This window comes from Panthera leo, chromosome E2 (assembly GCF_018350215.1).
Source record: "Panthera leo isolate Ple1 chromosome E2, P.leo_Ple1_pat1.1, whole genome shotgun sequence".
Classification (NCBI taxonomy): Eukaryota; Metazoa; Chordata; class Mammalia; order Carnivora; family Felidae; genus Panthera; species Panthera leo.
Window position 1 is genome coordinate 25,421,050 of NC_056693.1, and position 23,829 is coordinate 25,444,878.

The 23,829-nt window shown below is 37.0% G+C and overlaps 1 protein-coding gene across 1 annotated transcript in view; it reads right to left on the reverse strand.

Moving 5' to 3' along the window:
• ITFG1 (integrin alpha FG-GAP repeat containing 1) overlaps positions 1 to 23,829 on the reverse strand; it is a 342,298-nt gene that overhangs the window by 222,088 nt on the left and 96,381 nt on the right. The window contains exon 8 of the mRNA XM_042920514.1: positions 19,930 to 20,011. Within this exon, the coding sequence (XP_042776448.1) occupies positions 19,930 to 20,011 (82 nt within the window). The remainder of the gene's footprint in view (positions 1 to 19,929; positions 20,012 to 23,829) is intronic.

Below are 23,829 nucleotides of genomic sequence, written 5' to 3' on the forward strand. Positions count from 1 at the left end.
AAGGGGTCCCAGAAGAGGAAGAGAGAGAAAATGGGGTAGAAGGGTAATGTGAGGAAATCATAGCAGAAAACTTTCCTAACCTAGGGAAAGACACAGACATCAAAATCCAGGAAGCACAAAGGACTCCCATTAGATATTACAAAAACTGATCATCAACAAGGCAAATCATAGCCAAATTCACAAAATACTCAGGCAAGGAAAGAATCATGAAAGCAGCAAGGGAAAAACAGTCCTTAACCCACAAAGGAAGACAGATCAGGTTTGCAGCAGACCTACCCACAGAAACCTGGCAGGCCAGAAAGGACTGACAGGATATATTCAATGTGCTGAATTGGAAAACTATGGAGCCAAGAATTCTTTATCCAGCAAGGCTGTCATTCAAAATAGGAGAGATAAAAAGTTTCCCAGACAAACAAAAATTAAAGGAGTTTGTGACCACTAAACCAGCCCTGCAAAAAACTTTAAAGGGGACTCTCTGAGGGGAGAAAAGACTAAAAAAAAAAAAAAAAAAAAAAAAAGACCAAAAGCAACAAAGACTAGAAAAGGACCAGAGAACACCAGAAACTCTAACTCTACAGGCAACATAATGGCAATAAATTCATATCTTTTAGTACTCACTCTAAACGTCATTGGACTAAATGCTCCAATCAAAAGACATAGGGTAACAGAATGGATAAGAAAACAAGATCCATCTATATGCCGTTTACAAAAGACCCACTTTAGACCTAAAGACACCTTCAGATTGAAAGTAAGGGGATGGAGAACCATCTATCATGCTAATGGTTGACAAAAGAAAGCCGGAGTAGCCATACATATATCAGACAATCTAGACTTCAAAATAAAAAATGTAACAAAAGATGAAGAAGGACATTATATCAAAATTAAGGGGTCTATCCACCAAGACCTAACAATTGTAAACATATATGCTCCAAATGTGAGAGCACTCAAATATACAATTGAACTAATCACAAACATAAAAACAAAAAAACAAAAAAACCCACCTCATTGATAGAATACAAGAATAGTACAGGACTTAAACACCCCACTGAAAACAATGGGTAGATTTTCTAAACATAAAATCAACAAGGAAACAAAGGCTTTGAATGACACACTGGACCAGATGGACTTAACAGATACATTAGAACATTTCATCCTAAAGCAGTGGAATATGCATTCTTCTCCAGTGCACATGGAATATTCTCCAGAAGAGATCACATACTGGGACACAAATCAGCCCTCAACAAGTACGGAAAAACTGAGATCATACCGTGCATATTTTCAGACCACAAGGCTACGAAACTCGAAATTAACCACAAGAAAAAATTTGGAAATATAACAAATACTTGGGAGACTAAAGAACATCTTACTAAAGAATGAATGGGCTAGCCAAGAAGTTAAAGAGGAAATTAAAAAGTACATAGAAGCCAATGAAAATGATAACAACACAGCCCAAAACCTCTGGGACACAGCAAAGACAGGCATAAGAGGGAAGTATATAGTAATCCAGGCGTTCCTAAAGAAGGAAGAAAGGTCTCAGATACACAACCTAACCTTACACCTTAAAGAGCGGGAAAAAGAACAGCAAATAAAACCGAAAACCAGCAGAAGACAGGAAATAATAAAGATTAGAGCAGAAATTAATGCTATTGAAATAAAAAAAACAGTAGAACTTATCAATGAAACCAGAAGCTGGTTCTTTGAAAGAATTAACAAATTGATAAACCCCTAGCCAGTTTGATCAAAAAGAAGGAAAGCACCTAAAGAAATAAAATCAAGAATGAAAGTGGAGAGATAACAACACAGCAGAAATACAAACTAATATGAAATTATGTGCAATTATATGCCAATAAAATGGGTAATCTGGAAGAAATGGACAAATTCGTAAAACATATAAACTACCAAAACTGAAAAAGGAAGAAACAGAAAATTTGAACGGCCTCATAACCAGTAAAGAAATTGAATTAGTAATCAAAAGTCTCTAAAAAACAAGAGTCCAAAGCCAGATGGCTTTCCAAGGGGAATTCTACCAAACATTTAAGGAAGAGTTAACACCTATTCTCTTGAAGCTGTTCCAAAAAATAGAAATGGAAAGAAAACTTCCAAACTCTTCCTATGAAGCCAGCATTACCTTGATTCCAAAACCAGACAGAGACCCCACTAAAAAGGAGAACTATAGACCAATTTCCCTGATGAACACGGATGCAAAACTCAACAAGATATTCGCCAACCAGATCCAACAATACATTAAAAAAAATTATTCACAACAGCCAAGTGGGATTTATACCTGGGATGCAGGGCTGGTTCAATATCTGCAAAACAACTAATGCGATTCATCGCATCAATAAAAGAAATGACAGGAACTGCACGATCCTCTCAATAGATGCAGAGAAAGCATTTGACAAAATACAGCATCCTTTCTTGATAAAAACTCTCAAGAAAGTAGGGATAGAAGGCTCATACCTCGAGATCATAAAAGTCATTTATGAAAGACCTACGTCTAATATCATCCTCAATGGGGAATAACTGAGAGCTTTCCCCCTAAGGTCAGGAAAAGACAGAGATGTCCACTCTCACCACAGTTATTCAACATAGTATTGGAAGTCTTAGCCTCACCAATCAGACAACACAAAGAAATAAAAAGCATCCAAATTGGCCAGGTGGAGATCAAACTTTCACTCTTTGCAGATGACATGATACTCTACATGAAAACCCAAAAGATTCCACCAAAAAACTGCTAGAGCTGATGCATGAATTCAGCAAAGTCGCAGGATATAAAATCAATGCACAGAAATCAGTGCATTCCTATACACCAATAATGAAGCAACAGAAAGAGAAATCAAGGAATTGATCCCATTTACAATTGCATCAAAAATCATAAGATACCTAGGAATAAATCTAGGTGAAGAGGTGAGAAATCTGTAACTGAAAACTATAGAAAGCTTATGAAAGAAATTGAAGACACAAGAAAATGGAAAAATAGTCCATGCTCCTGGATAGGAAGAACAAATATTGTTAAAATGTCAATACTACCCAAAGCAATCTACATATTCAATGCAATCCCTATCAAAATAACACCAGCACTCTTCACAGAGCTAGAACACACAATCCTAAAATTTGTATGGAACCAGAAAAGACCCTGAATAGCCAAAGCAATCTTGAAAAAGAAAACCAAAGCTGGAGGCAGCATGATCCTGGACTTCAAGCTGTATTAAAAAGCTGTAATCATCAAGACAGTATGGTACAGGCACAAAAACAAGACACTCAGATCAATGAAACAGAATAAAGAACCCAGAAATGGACTCACAAACGTATGGCCAACTGATCTTTGACAAAGCAGAAAAGAATATCCAATGGAATAAAGACAGTTTCTTCAGCAAGTGGTGCTGGGAAAACTGGACAACGACATGTAGAAAAATGAACCTGGACCACTTTCTTACACCACACACAAAAATAAACTCAAATGGATGAAAGACCTAAATGTAAGACAGGAAGCCATCAAAATCCTCAAGGAGAAAGCAGGCAAAAACCTCTTGACCTCGGCCACAGCAACTTTTTACTCAACGCATTTCTGGAAGCAAGGTAAACAAAAGCAAAAGTGAACTATTGGGACCTCATCAAAATAAAAAGCTTCTGCACAGTGAAGGAAACAATCAACAAAACTAAAGGCAACCAACAAAATGGGAGAAGATATTTGCAAACGACATATCAGATAAAGGGTTAGTATCCAAAATCTATAAAGAACTTATCAAACTCAACACCCAAAAAACAAATAATCCAGTGAAGAAATGGGCAAAAGTCATGAACAGGCACTTCTCCAAAGAAGACATCCAGATGGCCAACCGACACATGAAAAAATGCTGCACATCCCTCATCATCAGGGAAATACAAATCAAAACCACAATGAGCTATCACCTCACACCTATCAGAATGGCTAACATTAACAACTCAGACAACAACAGATGTTGGCAAGGATGTGGAGAAAGAGGATGTCTTTTGAATTTTTGGTGGGAATGCAAGCTGGTGCAGCCACTCTGGAAAACAGTATGGAGGTTCCTCAAAAGATTAAAAATAGAACTACCCTATGACCCAGCAATTGCACTAGTAGTAATTTATCCAAGGGATACAGGTATGCTGTTTTGAAGGGGCACATGCACCCCAATGTTTATAGCAGCACTATCAACAATAGCCAAAGTATGCAAAGAGTCCAATTGCCTATCGATGGGTGAATGCATAAAGAAGATATGGTATGTATGTATGCGTGTGTATATACATTCATATATATATATGTATATACTACACACACATATATATACACACACACACACACACACACACACATATATATATATATATATACACACATACACATATACAATGGAATATTACTTGGCAATCAAAAAGAATGAAATCTTGCCATTCACAATTATATGGATGGAACTAGAGGGTTTTTTGCTAAGCAAAATTAGTCAGAGAAAAACAAATATATGACTTCACTCATATGACGACTTTAAGATTCAAAACAGATGAACATAAGGGAAGGGAAGCAAAAATAATATAAAAGTAGGGAGGTGGACAAAATATAAGAGACTCTTAAATACAGAGAACAAACAGAGGGTTGCTGGAGTGGTTGTCGGAGGGGGGATGGGCTAAATGGGCTAGGGGGACTAAGGAATCTACTCCTGGAATCATTGTTGCAGTATATGCTAACTTGGATGTAAATTCAAAAATAAATAAATTAATTATTGAGGTAAAATGATAAGGAAGAAGCAGTTTAAGTACAGATAATACCATTCATCTCTGTATGTGATAGGGAATAAAAAGGAATGACTTGCTACTGCTGGACAGAATAGGAAGATGGCATTGCTTTGTGAGAGCTGCTATGGGAATGGATTGCTCTGGACCAAGGATTGTCACAAAAGGTACTTTCACCCATCCATCCATCCACTACTCATCTACTATCTAGCTAACTACCCATCCATCCATCCATCCATCCAATCCATCACTCAACTCTTTAGTGGGTGAGGGTTAAGCACAGAAGAGCTGTGTACCTACCTACATCAAAGAATTACATCTTTGCTTTTGCTTATGAATGGATGGGGCATTTACACAGAATGAAAAAGCAGCATTTTGATGGATGAAAACGGGTTTGAAATGAAAGCCTAAGTTGTTTGAAAATGGAACAGGACATTTAGAAAGGGGGTGGCACTGGGACCTTCATAATTTATTCTCAGCCTTCTTTATTGCTCTGATAGCAGATAATTCCCCTCAGGTGTAATATACCAAAGAGGAATAAATTTCACTGTCTTTCGTCTTTCCCAGGTGGTATGTAACTACAAGATCTAAGAATAGGCAAGACCCTACAATAATCACTTTCCTAGTACTGTGGCAATCAAATAAGGAAAAAAATGCCTGCTGAAGTTCATAGAGCAGTCACATGGATTGCTCTACTTAGCAAAGATTCATTCTACTAATTGAGACAGGCTTAGAGAGACAAGTGTCCCAATTAAGTTGTGGGTTATATCAGAAAGTAGCAAGAATATCATCCGTTCAATTACAAATAGAAATGTAATAATGTAAAATAATTATCCTACAGAATTTTTAATATTCAAAGGGTGAATTATACACTCTAATACCTTGCATAATTAAAAAAATAAAAACTGTAGTTCTGAGAATATAGAATGTCTTCAGAGGTATAGTTTTACTAAAAACCTTCTTACCTACAAAGGCAAAAATTCATATTACATACACAAACCTGTACATAAAGGCTTTAGGGATTTAGGGTCCTGGTTTTTCCTCATGCTTGTGTATCTTAAAAGAAATGAATACAGCTTTAACTCTGCTTTAAATGCTGAGTATGTATAAAATCAGGACTCTGAAGCAGCAATTTTATAATTTGTATATAAATTACCATTCCAATCAAAAAGCATTCAAAATATTTTATCAGAATCACATCTGGCATCCATGACTCACCAAGATAGATGCCTGAGTCTTTGCTAGAAAGTAGAAACTCAGAGAATAATCACTTTTGCTATGGCAACCATTGCAGTGCAATCACCATAGTGACATGGAATGGAACAAACTGGACTTAGAATATTCCAAAAACATCTATTCACTTTAGGCTCCAAATGGCAATGTGTGCATATAAAATATTTTAGTTTTATCAAAAATTTGTAACAGTATTATCTGTGATAGGGACAGGTCAGGTGGAGGGGAACCAAGGTCTAGCAGGTTAGAGAGAAAAATGTTTAAATTGGTTGCTTTTACTTTAATCATGTCTAGAAAGATAAAGAAAAATAGTGAGAAGCTGTTCAAATACACTTGTTTCAGTGTTAAATAATATAAATACTATAGATAATACATGCTGGCAGAATTCACGAATTAGAAAAACAGAAATACAAGGACTAAGAATAAAAATCTGTAAGAACCCAGGATGTCTCCCACTGAAATCAGCACTTATCTATTTTATTTTATTCTTTAAAGTTTATTTATTTATTTTGGAGAGAAGGGAGTGAGTGAGCAGGGGGTGCAGAGAGAGAGGGAGAGAATGCTAAGCAGGCTCCACACCATCAGCACAGAGCCCGATGCAGGGCTTGAACCCATGAACCATGAGATCATGACCTGAGTCAAAATCAAGAGCTGGATGCTTAGCCGACTACACCCCAGCACCCATCTATTTTAAAGATTCAGAACACTTTTTAGTTCAAGCACTTAGCTTTAATCAAAATGAGCAAATATAATGTTAGATCAGTCCTCATCATGTAAATGACACTTAGAAGTTCTGGTTTAGTAGGATTAGGGTTAAAGATACTTAAAATATATCCTAAATTTGGGCCCAATTCTTAAAAACCAATTAGTTAAATCAACTAGAATATATTTTCATTTAATTAAATTATTCATTCAAAATTATTCATTGAGAATTTACAAAGTGACTGGCACTGCTCCAGGCATGAAATATAGCAGTGGACAAAACACAACAATGGAGGATATTCTAGTGAGTACAAGAGTAAAATGCAGCATATGCCACTGTTCAATGCTATGGAGAAAAATAAAGAGGGAAAGGACATAGGAGTGCTGGGGGGGGGGGGAAGGGTAGAATTTAAATACAGTGATCAGAGAAGGTAGCCTGCAATGGGCATTATTTTAGCAAGAATAGAAGGTTGTGAGGGAGTGACCCATGAGAAATATCTGGAGAAAGAACATTCTACAGAGAGGAATGAGCAAGGGCAGAAGCCCTCTGGGGAAACCATGCCTGGCCTGTCTGAAGGATACAAAGAGGCCAATATGGCTGGAATACAGTTACATTTTTATACAATTAGGAAGAAAGGTGGGATACTTTGGGCAGGTACTCCTTCATTTACCCCTCATCCATCATCTAAAAGGCATTTTAACAAGGATACGATGATACCCAACTCTGTGCCTCTCCAGAGCTTGTATCTTCCATTTGTATCTTGTTTTAGTGTGGAACAGACATCTCAAACTTAACATGTCCAAAACAGAACTATTAACAGAACTTCCTCTTTCTACTCCTTTTCTACCTTGGTGAATGGTATCAATATCCAGACAGTTGTTCAAGCCCCAAACCTGTAAGTCATCCTTTCTTCTTCTCTTCCCTCCAATATCAATCAGTAAGTCCCATCAACTTTGTCTCCAACATCTCCTAAGTATGACCCCTTCTCTTATCTCCTAATGATTACACAGGTCCAAGTCATTATATCTTTTGCCTGGTTAATTGCATATCCTACTAACAAGTCTTCTTGAAGCTTCCAATTACATTTCGAATAAAATCCAAAGTCTTTACTTTGGTCTACAAGGCTCTAAAGACCTGGCCAAGTGCCATACTTCTTTTTGTTCCTTCAACATTTGCTTAGGTGTTATCTCTACATGGAACAGTTTCCCAAAACCTCATGTGACTTCATCTTGGGTCAAATATGACCTCTAATCAGCTACAGAACATAGCCCCTCTCACTTCCCATTACAATACTTTATTTCTTCAAAGCTCTTACCACTTTCTAAAAACACCTTACTAATTTAATGAATTCTTCTTGACTTTCTCTCCTCAAACGAATGTAAACTTCATAAGGACAGGGTTCTCGTATGCTTCACTTGTGGTATATGCCAAGTAGCTAGAATAGAGCAGTCCAAACAGTAGGCACTCAAAAAATATTTTTTGAATACATTAACATATTATATATCTTTTGGTATAAAACAGGAAGAAAACTGAATGGAAAAATAAGTGATCACCATACAATTTTAAAGAATAAACTATTTGATTGATATGTTTGTATCATAAATTCATTCAAAGGAATACAAGTATTATATTTCAAATTCCTTCAATCTAAGAATTATATCTAATTTGTCCATACTCCATATATGAAAATATTCTGTATTTGAATCTACTTAATAAACTCTGATTGACAATGAAGGTGCTATGGTAGTACATTTAAAAGAGAGTGTCTGAAACCTCAAGCATTTTTTTTCTTTTACTGATTATTCTCAATTGGAATTCAGTGTCACTTTTTGATGAAAAAACAAATAAAGCTACTTAACAAAAGAGTAGCCAGTTTACAAGTGTGTGAAACAAACAAACAGACTCCACTATTAAGTCTTTGAAATAAAAGGTAGTCTTAAATGACTCATACTGAAAATAGGCCCAGAAAACATAACACCTAGAACTTTCCCCTGTACAACCTCTTTTATAGTATGATCATCATCTACTTGAAGGCATTTAATTTTCAAAATTCTTTTGTAAAAGAGAATATGAACATTCAGCTCTCCATTAGCACTCAGGCTAAATAATAAATTTAAATTTCCATACATGGCTCATCTGATTTACTTTTATTACCAAATCAAGCACTAACAAGAAATAATTTTAACAGCTTGTTATTAAATATATATCTAACTGTAAAACAAGAGAAAATATAACTGTCATGTTACTTTGAACTAAGCATTTCAGTTCTACCATGGTTAATTTGGATTAAAATCTAATTTTTATCTAGTAGCATCTAGACTTCATAAAATAATTTGATTTTGAGGTTTCTTGCTTTTTCTCTTTCACTTTAAGATTATCAATGATTATTTCCTGGGCTAGGCAAGGGAATACTCAATTGAATATTTGGTCTCAACCAGCACAATATTTAAAGGGTTTGATATCTTGAAATATCAAGGGTGACCAAGTTCTGCAGACAATACCTTTTAGGCCATTAGTGCCCTTGTGACCTGTAAATGAAAAGGCCTTTTCTTGGTCATAATATTGTCAGTGGTTTCTGACCACCTTGTAGTGCTTGTTTTTCTCCCTCCTTATTCCTCTGTAAAGCTGTTTATACCCCCTTCAGGTCTTGACTTCTTAGCTCTTGGAGGACTTTTAAACTTGCCTTGCTGTATTCCTGAAACTAGGTTTCTTAAATGTTCCCGCTTTGTTGTCTTATTAGTATAATTAATGTGATGACTCTAAAGTATCTCTAAGTATCCAAACAAGCTTTCTCTCCTAATTACCTATCTCTATGAAGGATGGTATAGAAAATAATTCTTTTAGTCATTCAGGGATTTTTTTTTTTTTAATTCACTAGAGTCAAATCAATCACTAAATTGACTGATTGTTTCTTTATGTTTCTCACACTTGTTCCTCCATTAATTGATGTAGTTAAGTGCATGCTCTTAACACCTCATGCCTTGACCTGTCTCCTGACTGGTTTTTACCCCTATTAAAACATGTATTTTAAACTTTAAATGTGCCTCCCTTTTGATATAAAAATCTCAAGCATCTTAGAGATTCTAGTAATTTCCACCTGAATTCCTATTCTATGCCTAAGGAGCAATACCTTCTGCATGCCCTAAAAGACCAGAAGGTTTTAACTTTACTTTCTGAAGTTAATTTAAAAAAGGTATTAACACAGAGATGTCCAAAACTGCTCTACTACTTCCCACTGCTTTCACTGAACACAATTAACATTTGTTCACCTGCTACTCATTTGGTAATTCAATGTGTTCCCAGTCCATTTTTATGTTTTTACATTTTTACAGAAACTCTATTCAAGCCTAAGTGGTATATTCACTAGTCACTAACCACACCCTGTTTTTATACCTCTATATATTTTTAACCAAACATCAGAGTTGTTTCAAAGTCCAGTCCAAAATCTCACATCTTCCATGAACCTTCCTACCCTTTCTTAGCCTAAAGTGATTCAATTTGCCATAAGACTTTATATCTTGTCTATGGCATTAATTCTGTAATTAACAGTGAAATACGGTCTGGTGTCTCTTACATTATGGTAGTTGTTTTTTTATTCCTGTGCTTTTTCAAATTTGTCTTTTGTTTTCCAAATTAGACTATATATATATATATATATATATATATATATATATATACACACACACACACACATATATATATGTATATAAATACACACACACACACACACACACACATATATATATTTGAAAAAATATATTTTAAGTTTATTTATTTAGAGACAGAGCATGTGAGTATGCATGCATGAGCGAGGGAAAGAATCCCAAGCAGTCTCTGCACTGCCAGTACAGGGCTCAATTCCACGAACCCATGAGATTGTGACCTAAGCCAAAACTAAGAACCAGGTGCCCAACTGACTGAGCCACCCAGGTGCACAAGACTACAAATTTTGTTCTTTCTTCTTAATGTTTATTTATTTTTGAGAGAGAAAGAGCATGAGTGGGGTAGGGGCAAAGAGAGGAGACACAGAATCCAATGCAGGCTCCAGGCTGAGCTGTCAGCACAGAGCTTGACACAGGGCTTGAACTTACAAACTGCGAAATCAGGACCTGTGCCAAAGTTGGATGCTTAACCGATTGAGCCACAAATTTATTTTTTTATTGAATATTTTTATGTTTATTCATTATCGAGAGAGAGAGAGAGAGAGAGAGAGAGACAGAGACAGAGACAGAGACAGAGAGAGAGAATGAACGGGGGAAGGGCAGAGAAAGCGGGAGACAGAATTCAAAGCAGGCTTCAGGCTCTGAGCCGTCAGCACAGAGCCCAATGCAGGGCTTGAGCTCGTGAACTGAGAGATCATGACCTGAGCGTAAGTCAGATGCCCAACTGACGGAGCCACCCAGGCGTCCCAAGACTACAAATTACTTAAAGGCAAGGACCTTATCTTAAAAATCTCTGCATTCTTACATGGCATTCAGTATAGTATTTGAAACATAACAAAGGTCTAAGTTTTGTATTTTATTTGTAGGAGTTAAAGATCTTGTTAAAGTATATGACCACTCTAAAGAAGATTTCATGCAACTCAGAGGATAGGATCACTTATATATGAACTTAGTTAGAAATAGTAGGACAAAAATATCTAACAACACGTTAAGCACATACTTTGCTGTCTTTCTTGCCATTGCTAATTATTACCCTTCCATAATTAACTTTTTCATAATTAAGCTCATATATTAAATCAGTCTGACTACATAACAGAAAATATGAAACACAGGGAATAAGATAACCTATTAACTTGCTTTCACATAACCATGACTATCAGTCTGAAATATTTTTTCTAGTCTGGTTTTGTTTCAGATGATTACATTGTGTAACACTGTTCTGTTCTTTACTTCGAACAGAATCTTCATAACCATCATTTTCATCAGCTGCATAATACTCTATGGTGTTTTATTTAGCTAATTTCTGGTATAGAATTTGTCTTATAAAGGAAATAAACAACATAATTAGTCTGAACAATTACTCCGTTGATTTTTTGGTAAAGACTCTTGATTTGTGTGATTTCAAATCACCCTACCCTTATTCTATACCAGAATAGCCTAAGTTTAAAGTAGATTTTTTTAATCTTTAACAAAATATTTTTTATTAGCAGCTAAAAACTTCATCATAGCTGTAAAAAAACCTTCTGTTCCTAGACAACTTAAGTGAACTGGGAGCCATTTAAACCCTCTTTTCTGGTACAGGATTCTTCCTGTGAGCTCCATCATTTATTCCAGCATGTGCTTTTATTTATTTTTTTTTTTATCTATTTGGTAAATGGTGAATTTCTGAAATCATGCTGACTTCCTGGCTGTCAGTCAAACTTGACTTGGTTCTAAGAGAGTGCAGGTGGAGAAGGAGTTGAGGATGGAGGGCAGGATGCAATTCACAGATGTATTCTAATGTTTAGAAAATGTATATTTTGTTTATATTAATATTCATAACCTTATTCAATGCCATTTGCTTTTCTGCACTCATTAGCAGTCTTGTTTTTTAATAATACTCAACTAAAAATACATGGATGTTTTAAAAGACATTATGGATATTTACTTAGGGTTTACTGATATATTAAAAGTGTTTAGCAGGGAGAGGTTTGGAAGATGGTGGCGCAGGAGGACACTAGGCTCACCTCATCCTGCTGATCAGTTAGATTCCACCCATATCTGCCTAAATAACCCAGAAAGCTGCCAGAAGACTAGCAGAACAGACTCTGTGGAGCCAGGTGTAGACAAGAGGCTCACAGAAGAGGGTAGGAAGGGCAGAGAGGCGGTGCGTGCTACACGGACTGGCGGGAGGGAGACGGGGTGGTGGAGGGGCAGCCTGCCCAGCAAGGCGGAATCCCCGAATCTGGCTAGCAAAAACAGAGGGGCTGGACTTCGTGAGTTCTGAGAGCCAGCAGGACTTACCATCTGGAATGTTATAAGTCAACAGCTCTGCTCGGAGAGCGGGAGGGTGAGAGGACACCCGGAGGGAAAGGTGTTGAGCCCTGGAAGACAGAGCTCAGCTCGGCAGGGAACAAAGGCGCTGGCCAGGGCCATCTCCCTCTCCCATCCCACACGAAATCCCAAAGGGAACCAGTTCCCATCACCGAACTTGCTTGCACAGTGCAAACACCCAACGCTGTGCTTCTCTGGACCCATCCCTCCGATGGGTCTGCCTGCCTGCCTCCCTCCCGGTGCTAAAGGGCCCCTCCCTCAGGGGACCACCAAGAGCAAAGCAAGCTAAACCTGCCCCTCCCACCCCTGAACACCTTGCGGATAAACCCCAGCTAATACACCAGATCCCATCAAAGCAGCACCACAAGCCTGGGAGTGTGCAAGTAGCCCAGACAGGGGCCACACCACTCCACAGTGAGTCCTGCCCCTGGGAGAGGGGAAGATAAGGTACACACCAGTCTGACTGTGGCCTCAGCGGTGGGCTGGGGACAGACATCAGGTCTGACTGTGGCCCCGCCCACTAACACAAATTACTCCAGACAGCACAGGGGAAGTGCCCTGCAGATCCGTGCCACTCCAGGGACTATCCAAAATGACGAAACGGAAGAATTCTGCTCAAAAGAAACTCCAGGAAGTAGCGAGACCTAACGAACTGATCAAAAATGATTTAAGCAACATAACGGAACAAGAATTTAGAATAATAGTCATAAAATTAACCGATGGGTTTGAAAAAAAGATAGACGACAGCAGAGAATCTATTGCTACAGAGATTAAGGGACTAAGAAATAGTCATGAGAAGCTAAAAAATGCTATAAACAAGGTGCAAAATAAAATGGAGATGACCACAGCTCGGATTGAAGAGGCATAGGAGAGAACAGGTGAATAAGAAGATAAAATTATGGAACAAGAGGAAGTTGAGAAAAAGAGATAAAAAAATCCAGGAGTATGAGCGAAGAATTCGAGAACTAAGTGATTCAATCATGTGGAACAATATCCATATCATGGGAATTCCAGAAGAAGAGGAAGAGAGAGAAAGGGGCTGAAGATGTACTTGAACGAATCACAGCTGAGAACTTCCCTGATCTGGGGAAGGAAAAAGGCATTGAAATCCAAGAGGCACAGAGAACTCCCTTCAGATGCAACTTGAATGGATCTTCTGCATGACATATCATAGTGAAACTGGCAAAACACGAGGATAAAGAGAAAATTCTGAAAGCAGCTAGGGATAAACACACTCTAACATATAAAGGGAGACCCATAAGGCTAGTAGCAGACTTATTTACTGAAACTTGGAAGGCCAGAAAGGAATGGCAGGAAATCTTCAATGTGTTGAACAGAAAAAAATATGCAGCCAAGAATCCTTTATCCAGCAAGTCTGTCATTCAGAATAGAAGGAGAGATAAAGGTCTTCCCAAACAAAGAAAAACTGAAGGAATTCATCACCACTAAACCAGCCCTACAAGAGATCCTAAAGGGATTCTGTGAGTGAAATGTTGCAAGGACCACAAATGACCAGAGACATCACTACAAGCATGAAACCTACAGACATCACAATGACTCTAAACCCATATCATTCTATAATAACACTGAATGTATATGGACTAAATGCTCCAACCAAAAGACATAGGGTATCAGAGTGGATAAAAAAATACAAGACCCATCTATTTGCTGTCTACAAGAGATAAATTTTAGACCTGAGGACACCTTCAGATTGAAAGTGAAGGGATGGAGAACCATCTATCATGCTACTGGAAGTCAAAAGAAAGCTGAAGTAGCCATACTTATATCAGACAAACTACACTTTAAATTAAAGGCTGTAACAAGAGAGGAAGAAGGGCATTATATAATAATTACAGGGTCTATCCATCAGGAAGAGCTAAAATTATAAATGTCTATGCGCCAAATATGGGAGCCCCCAAATATATAAAACAATTAATCACAAACATAAGCAACCTTATTGATAAGAATGTGGTAATTGCAGGGGACTTTAATACTCCACTTACAACAATGGATAGATCATCTAGACACAGGAGCAATAAAGAAACAAGGGCCCTGAATGATACCTTGGATCAGATGGACTTGACAATATATTTAGAACTCTGCATACTAAAGCAACAGAATATACTTTCTTCTCGAGTACACATGGAACATTCTCCAAGACAAATCACATCGTAAGTATAAAAGAATTGAGATCCTACCATGCACACTTTCAGACCACAATGCTATGGAGCTTGAAATCAACCACAGGAAAAAGTCTGGAAAACCTCCAAAAGCACAGAGGTCAAAAACACCCTACTAAAGAATGAATAGGTCAACCAGGCAATTAGAGAAGAAATTAAAAAATATACGTAAACAAACGAAAATGAAAATACAACAATCCAAACGCTTTGGGATGCAGCGAAGGCAGTCCTGAGAGGAAATTACATTGCAATCCAGGCCCATCTGAAGACACAAGAAAAATCCCAAATACAAAATCTAACAGCACACCTAAAGGAAATAGAAGCAGAACAGCAAAGATACCCCAAACTCAGCAGAAGAAGAGAAATAATAAAGATCAGAACAGAAATAAAACAATATAGAATCTGAAAAAACTGTAGAGCAGATCAATGAAACCAAGAGTTGGCTTTTTGAAAAAATAAACAAAAGTGATAAACCTCTAGGCAGGCTTCTCAAAAAGAAAAGGGAGATGACCCAAATTGATAAAATCATGAATCAAAATGGAATTTTTACAACCAATCCCTCAGAAATACAAGCAATTATCAGGGAATACTATGAAATATTATATGCCAACAAACTGGACAACCTGGAAGAAATGGACAAAATCCCAAGCACCCACACACATTCAAAATTCAAACAGGAAGAAATAGAAAGCTTGATCAGACCCATAACCAGCAAAGAAAATGAATCAGTTATCAAAACTCTCCCAACAAATAAGAGTGTAGGACCAGATGGCTTCCCAGGGGAATTCTACTAGACATTTAAAGCAGAGATAATACCTACTCTTCTCAAGCTGTTCCTGAAAATAGAAAGGGAAGGGAAACTTCCAGACTCATTCTATAAAGCCAGTATTACTTTGATTCCTAAACCAGACAGACACCCAGGAAAACAAAAAAGAAGTACAGGCCAATATCTCTGATGAATATGGATGCAAAAATTCTCAATAAGATACTAGCAAATTGAATTCAACAGCATATAAAAAGAATTATTCACCATGATCAAATGAGATCAAGTGGGATTCATTCCTGGGATGCAGGGCTGGTTCAACATTTGCAAATCAATCAGTGTGATACATCACATTAATAAAAGAAAAGATAAGAACCATATGATCCTGTCAATTGATGCAGAAAAAACATTTGATAAAATTCAGCATCCCTTCTTAATAAAAACGCTCGAGAAAGTCAGGATAGAAGGAACATACTTAAACATCATCAAAGCCATTCATTAAAAACCCACAGTTAATATCATCCTCAATGGGGGAAAATTGAGAGCTTTCCCCCAGAGATCAGGAACACGACAGGGATGCCCACTCTCACCGCTGTTGTTTAACATAGTGTTGGAAGTGCTAGCATCAGCAATCAGATAACAAAATGAAATCAAAGGCATCAAAACTGGCAAAGATGAAGTCAAGCTTTCACTTTTTGCAGATGACATGATATTATACGTGGAAAACCTGATAGACTCCACCAAAGGTCTGCTAGAACTGACACGTGAATTCAGCAAAGTCGCAGGATACAAAATCAATGTACAGAAATCAGTTGCATTCTTATACACTAATAATGAGCAAAAGAAAGACAAATAAAGAAACTGATCCCATTGACAATTGCACCAAGAAGCATAAAATACCTAGGAATAAATCTAACCAAAGATGTAAAAGATCTGTATGCTGAAAGCTATAGAAAGCTTATGAAGGAAATTGAAGAAGATACAAAGAAATGGAATAACATTCCATGCTCATGGATTGGAAGAGTAAATATTGTTAAAATGTCAATACTACCCAAAGCTATCTACACATTCAATGCAATTCCAATCAAAATTGCACCAGCATTCTTCTCGAAGCTAGAACAAGCAATCCTAAAATTTTTATGGAACCACGAAGACCTTGAATAGCCAAAGTAATATTGAAGAAGAAGATCAAAGCGGGAGCCATCACAATTCCAGACTTTAGCCTCTAATACAAAGCTGTCATCATCAAGACAGTATGGTATTGGCACAAAAACAGACACACAGACCAATAGAATAGAATAGAACCCCAGAATTAGATCCACAAAAGTACGGCCAACTTATCTTTGACAAAGCAGGAAAGAATATCCAATGGAAAAAAGACAGTCTCTTTAACAAATGGTGCTGGGAGAACTGGAGAGCAACATGCAGAAGGATGAAACTAGACCACTTTCTTACACCATTCACAAAAACAAACTCAAAACGGATAAAGGACCTGAAGGTGAGACAGGAAACCATCAAAACCCTAAAGGAGAATGCAGGAAAAAACCTCTTTGACCTCAGCCACAGCAATTTCTTACTTGACACATCCCCAAAGGCAAGGAAATTAAAAGCAAAAATGAACTATTGGGATCTCATGAGATAAAAGGCTTCTACTCAGCAAAGGAAACAATCAACAAAACTAAAAGGCAACCAACAGAATGGGAAAAGATATTTGCAAATGACATATCAGATAAAGGGTTAGTATCCAAAATCTATAAAGAGCTCACCAACTCCACACCTGAAAAACAAATAATCCAGTGAAGAAATGGTCAGAAAACATGAATAGACACTTCTCTAAAGAAGACATCCGGATGGCCAACAGGCACATGAAAAGATGCTCAACGTCGCTCCTCATCAGGGAAATACAAATCAAAAGCACACTCAGATATCACCTCATGCCATGCAAAGTGGTCAAATGAACAAATCAGGAGACTATAGATGCTGGCAAGGATGTGGCGAAATGGGAACCCTCTTGCACTGTTGGTGGGAATACAAACTGGTACAGCCGCTCTGGAAAATAGTGTGGAGGTTCCTCAAAAAATTAAAAATAGATCTACCCTATGACCCAGCAATGGCACTGCTAGGAATTTACCCAAGGGATACAGGAGTACTGATGCATAGGGGCACTTGTACCCCAATGTTTATAGCAGCACTTTCAACAATAGCCAAATTATGGAAAGAGCCTAAATGTCCATCAACTGATGAATGGATAAAGAAATTGTGGTTTATATATACAATGGAATACTAGGTGGCAATGAGAAAGAATGAAATATGGTCTTTTGTAGTAACGTGGATAGAACTGGAGAGTGTTATGCTAAATGAAATAAGTCATACAGAGAAAGACAGATACCATATGTTTTCACTCTTATGTGGATCCTGAGAAACGTAACAGAAGACCATGGGGGAGGGGAAGAAAAAAAAACAGCTTAGAGAGGGAGAGAGCCAAAGCATAAGAGACTCTTAAAAACTGAGAACCAACTGAGAGTTGATGGGGGTGGGAGGGAGGGGTAGGTGGGTGATGGGTATTGAGGAGGGCACCAGTTGGGATGAGCACTGGGTGTTGTAGGGAAACCAATCTGAAAATAAATTTCATATTAAAAGAAAATAAATAAAAGTGTTTACTGATATGCTACCTAAAGTCATTAAAAATAGTGGGGAAATATAGTTATGTTTCTTAATGGGCTATATCCTATATTCTGCACATTTGAACAATACCTGCATGTAAAAGTCTATGGTTAGTCAAATTTAAATAAATTTTAAGAAAAGCTACCAATAATGTTGTTAAAGTCAAGGCACTTATATAAAACACATGATCATAACACAAATAGAAGTTCTTAACTAGAGTTAAGGGAGGTATGTGTACCCTTGAAAATTATATAATGCATATATACTTTTTTTTTCTAGAGGAAGACTTGCAAAAGGATTTGTCATCAATCCAGTTTATCAAGTCAGTCAGCAAATTTAAAAAAATTTTCATGTATAACTTCACTATTTGCTTATTAAAGACTATATGTAAATCAGGAACCAGAAAAAAGCTCAAAATCAAAGTAACATGCAACATAACCAAACTAAAATACAGTACAACATAGAGATGTTGATATTTCCATCAAGTAACACTATTTTTTAAAGTTTATTTATTTATTTTTGAGAGAGTGTGCACGCACACATGCACACATACGAAGGGGCAGAGAGAGAAGGAGGGAGAGAATACCAAGCAGGCTCTGCACTGTTGCAGAACCTGACATGAGGCTTAATCTCACGAACCACGAGATTATGACCTGACCCGAAATGAAGAGACCAGCGCTTAACTGACTGAGGCAGCCAGGTGCCCCTCAAATAACACTATTAAACTTGTTATAGCTGCCTTGGGATTCATTTCTATGACACTGAACAAAGAGCTGATTGAGCCAACTGAGCAAAGAGCAGTAATGACAACAAAAAAACAGGTAAGTCCAATGAAAAGATGTTATACAGTAACTTATTGTCATATTACTATGTGCCCAATAGTGTACTTTATTCACATTGTGTTCCTCACTATAGTCTTGGGAGGTGGATACAATTGTCATTGAAATTTGACAAATGAGGAAGCTGAGGCCTCTGGGCATGGTGACATGTCATCTGGATTCTGAGGAAGAAGCTGAGGTATTTATTGGCAGAATGAAGGAAAAGTAGGAGGAGAGTGGGCTTTAAACTCCTAGGTAGTGGTCATCTAGACTACTATCTAATACAAAATCCTTTTTAATAATAACTGACAAATGATGAAAGAGGCATACATGCTTTGGAAGTTCCTAACCAAAGTGAACTTGATTTACAGTGTAGAATCTTAAGGAAAACAGAGATTCATGTGTCCTCATCTGGCAAATTCACAATAGATGTTACTGTTCTTTGAAATTATGATGTAAATAGAAATGGTTTTTAGTATTCAAGTTTCAAGAGGTCAGGTTAACTCCCAATTTTTTTTTGTTCCATCATTTAGAAATGTATGAAGACTTCACAATAATCACTAGTTGGTATCCTTTAGAAAAGCCTCAACAGACTTCCTTGTTTTGCATGTTACTCCTGCAAACAGGAGACCCTTAAGTTCAAGTTATACTTTAAACATAAATGTCATAAATGGCCCCTTCTTGTGTTAAGGAATTGACCACATGCCATGTATAATACTGGAAAAGACACCTTTTAAATCTTCAATAGTTCTGAAGACAATACAATTATATTCAGGTATGGGAAATTAGTATGACTAGGTTAGAGAAAGGGGTAGAATTTGAAAGATGGAAAGAATCTTACCAAAGTCTGCAAATGCTGACTGTCCAATCACCACCATATTTTGAGGTTTTTCAAATACAGTATTGACAGAGAAATTTCCATCCTGTTAACGGCAGAAAAGTTTGGATTAGCCTATTATAATCCATTCATCTGTCAAGTGTGAAACAAAGCATTTTAACTGAGGCACGGAAATAAATAATTTAAGGCTTTTGTTGTACTACAAAAAAACTATTCACTTTCCTGTTCTACTTTTACCATAAAAAAAAAAAGAAAGAAAAAGCAACTGCTGTGAGTTGATAAAAATTGCCTGGAGTGCTTTCCTTGCCTTCTGGTGTTATATTCTTTACTAAATCTTCATTATAATTTCAGACATGAGTGTCTTCTCCTTTCAAGTACTGTGGAAATAGTAGTGTACTTGGTATATTCTTTATATTTGGAAATATAAAGAAGTATAAAAAATAGATCCTACCTTCAGAGAGCTTCCAGTTCAATTGGGAGATAAGATATGTCAAGAAAATAGAACTTCTGAAGGTAACACATAAGTGGTACAAGCAAGTAGCAAAGACACTGTTTTATAGATTTCAAAGGAAGAAGACTTCTATTGGGTACAATTAAGAAAAAATATCAAGATTCAAATGAGATGAGGGGTGACTGGGTGGCTCAGTTGGCTGAGCATCTGACTTTTGATTTTGGCTCAGGTCATGATCCCAAGGTTGTGAGACAGAGCCCTACATCAGGCTCTGCACTGAGCATGGAACCTTATTCTTATGATTCATTCTTTCTCTTTCTCTGTCTCTCTCTCTCTCCCTATCTCTCCCCCAACCCATGACCCTCTCCCTGGCTTCTGTGAGATCTCTTTCTCTCACTCTCAAAAAAAAAAAAAGATTCAAATGAGATGATAATTCCATGGATCCTTAAAGGGCCATTCATTAGCAACTCAACTCAAGTTTCTGTATCATTGTGAAAAGGGAACAAAGGATTACAACAACTGGTAGGTGCTAAGGAGAGCTCGGCTAAGCTAAACAAGAAAGAAAATCCATTAGAGATCCTTTGTTTCAGTTACTCTTTCCAAATGGAGAATTGCCTTTCCTTTCTATAATTTTATTTATTCATTCATTCATTTATACAGCACAAGCAGGGGAGAGAGACAGAGAGACAGAGAGAGAGAGAGAGAGAGAGAGAGAGAGAATCTTAAGCAGGCTCTACGTTAACTGCAGAGCCCAACATGGACCCTGAATCCATGACTGTGGGATTTGACCTGAGCCAAAATCAAGAGTTGGGCACCCAGGTGCCCTCCTTTTCTACAATTTTAGATTACAACACCAGAAAAATCAACCAAAAAACTGAATTTGGAGCACTTAGTTCTATACAGAGCATTCTTTTTATCATTGACATTTCTACTATTTGACATACTGACTTTGATTACTATATACTTTATATAGATAACTATATGTTGAAAAATATTATAAAAATTAAAAAATTTTCTCCTAAGGATACTGCAGATTTGCAAGTTAATTTTATAAGGAGTCACTTCTGCTATTTTAGAGAAAGGCACTGCTGCAATGAAAACATGAAGACCAAATGCTCGAGGAACATGAGTAAGTGGGTAAGATTTGTCTTGTGACAAATCAAGTATTTTCCAATCATTTTAACAGTGTTATCTGCATGCAGAAACATGTTTCCCCTACGATTACTAAAGTATCTGACATACTTTTTGAATGATGCTTCTATAGAAATCTTATTTACACAGTGTCTTAAACTTATGATTCCCCTCCAGTCTTATGGAGTACCTGAAGTTACATTAGAGATATATCAAAGGTGCCAAATCTCTGACTGAAGTTCCCACTGCCTTTGCACTTTAGAAACATCATAGCATATGTTCACTCTGTAGAGTGGACATAATGGTTCTAGGATAAATAGAAAATCTCTTTTAAACTACATCAGCTTCATGTTAACATAAAGAGGAATGCCAACTCATTATACTGATTCAAGTGAACAAATTACTCCAGTGAAGTTCTTTTAAACTTAATAAGTATATGTAGAAGTGTTTCTGGATATAACCTCATGGTGCATTTCCATCAAGAAACACTGAGTACTTCCCAGGTGATGGTCTCCCATGTCTAAGATGCCATATTAACCCCAAACCTCAGTAGAACAAAAGCAATAGTTCCTTTCAGTCACTGGGGAAAAAGAACATATTCTTGCTACAGTGAGAGCATGCAGAATACATTATATATATATGACATAATTAGGGGAAGATAATACTTTATCAGATTTAACTTCCCTTTATTATCATTACTTATTCTTTGCTCTAATTGGTAATAGAAAAGTATATAACTCAATCTCAATTCAGATTAGTATCATTTACATATTTAATATTTGATAATAATGATTCTATAAACTTTATCAACATGTTATTACTCTTAATAGATAACACATTTTAAAGTGAAGTATGACCATACTTATTTTCACTTTTAACTTTATTTTTTTTTAATTTAAATCCAAATTAGTTAGCAGATAGTGCAACAGTGATTTCAGGAGTAGATTCCTTAATGCCCCCTATCCATTTAGCCCAACCCCCCTCCCACAACCCCTCCAGTAACCCTCTGCTTGTTCTCCATATTTAAGAGTCTCTTATGTTTTGTCCCCCTCCCTGTTTTTATATTATTGTTTCCCTTCCCTTGTGTTCATCTGTTTTGTCTCTTAAAGTCCTCATATGAGTGAAGTCATATGATATTTGCCTTTCTCTGACTAATTTTGCTTAACATAATACCCTTCAGTTCCATTCACGTAGTTGCAAATAGCAAGATTTCATTCTTTTTGATTGCCAAGTAATACTCCATTGTATATATATACCACATCTTCTTTATCCATTCACCCATCGATGGACATTTGGGCTCTTTCCTTACTTTGGCTATTGTTGATAGTGCTGCTATAAACATGGGGGTGCATATGTCCCTTTGAAACAGCACATCTGTATCCCTTGGATAAATACCTAGTAGTGCAATTGCTGGGTCATAGGGTAGTTCTATTTTTAATCTTTTGAGGAACCTCCATACTGTTTTCCAGAGTGGCTGCACCAGCTTGCATTCCCACCAACAATGCAAAAGACATCCTCTTTCTCCACATCCTTGCCAACATCTGTTGTTGCCTGAGTTGTTAATGTTAGCCATTCTAACAGGTGTGAGGTGGTAGCTCATTGTGGTTTTGATTTGTATTTCCCTGATGATGAGGATGTGCAGCATTTTTTCATGTGTCGGTTGGCTATCTGGATGTCTTCTTTGGAGAAGTGTCTATTCATGTCTTTTGCCCATTTCTTCACTGGATTACTTGTTTTTTGGATGTTGAGTTTGATAAGTTCTTTATAGATTTTGGATACTAACCCTTTATCTGATATGTTGTTTGCAAATATCTTCTCCCATTCCATCGGTTGCCTTTTAGTTTTACTGATTGTTTCCTTTGCTGTGCAGAAGCTTTTTATTTTGATGAGGTCCCAAAAGTTCATTTTTGCTTTTGTTTCCCTTGCCTCCAGAGACATGTTGAGTAAGAAGTTGCTGCAGCCAAGATCAAAGAGGTTTTTGCCTGCTTTCTCCTCGAGGATTTTGATAGCTTCCTGTCTTACATTTAGATCTTTCATTCATTTTGAGTTTATTTTTGTGTATGGTATAAGAAAGTGGTCCATGTTCATTCTTCTGCATGTTGCTGTTCAGTTTTCCCAGCAGCACTTGCTGAAGAGACTGTCTTTATTCCACTGGATATTCTTTCCTGTTTTGTCCATACTTATTTTCAAACATGAAATTGCTTTGTACCTATCTAACGTAGGAAATACTAGCATATAATCAAGACTCTTTCATACCTAGAGAGCAGAATAGACTAATGGAAAGGGCACTGGATATAGAGTTAGATGACAGGGGTTCTAGT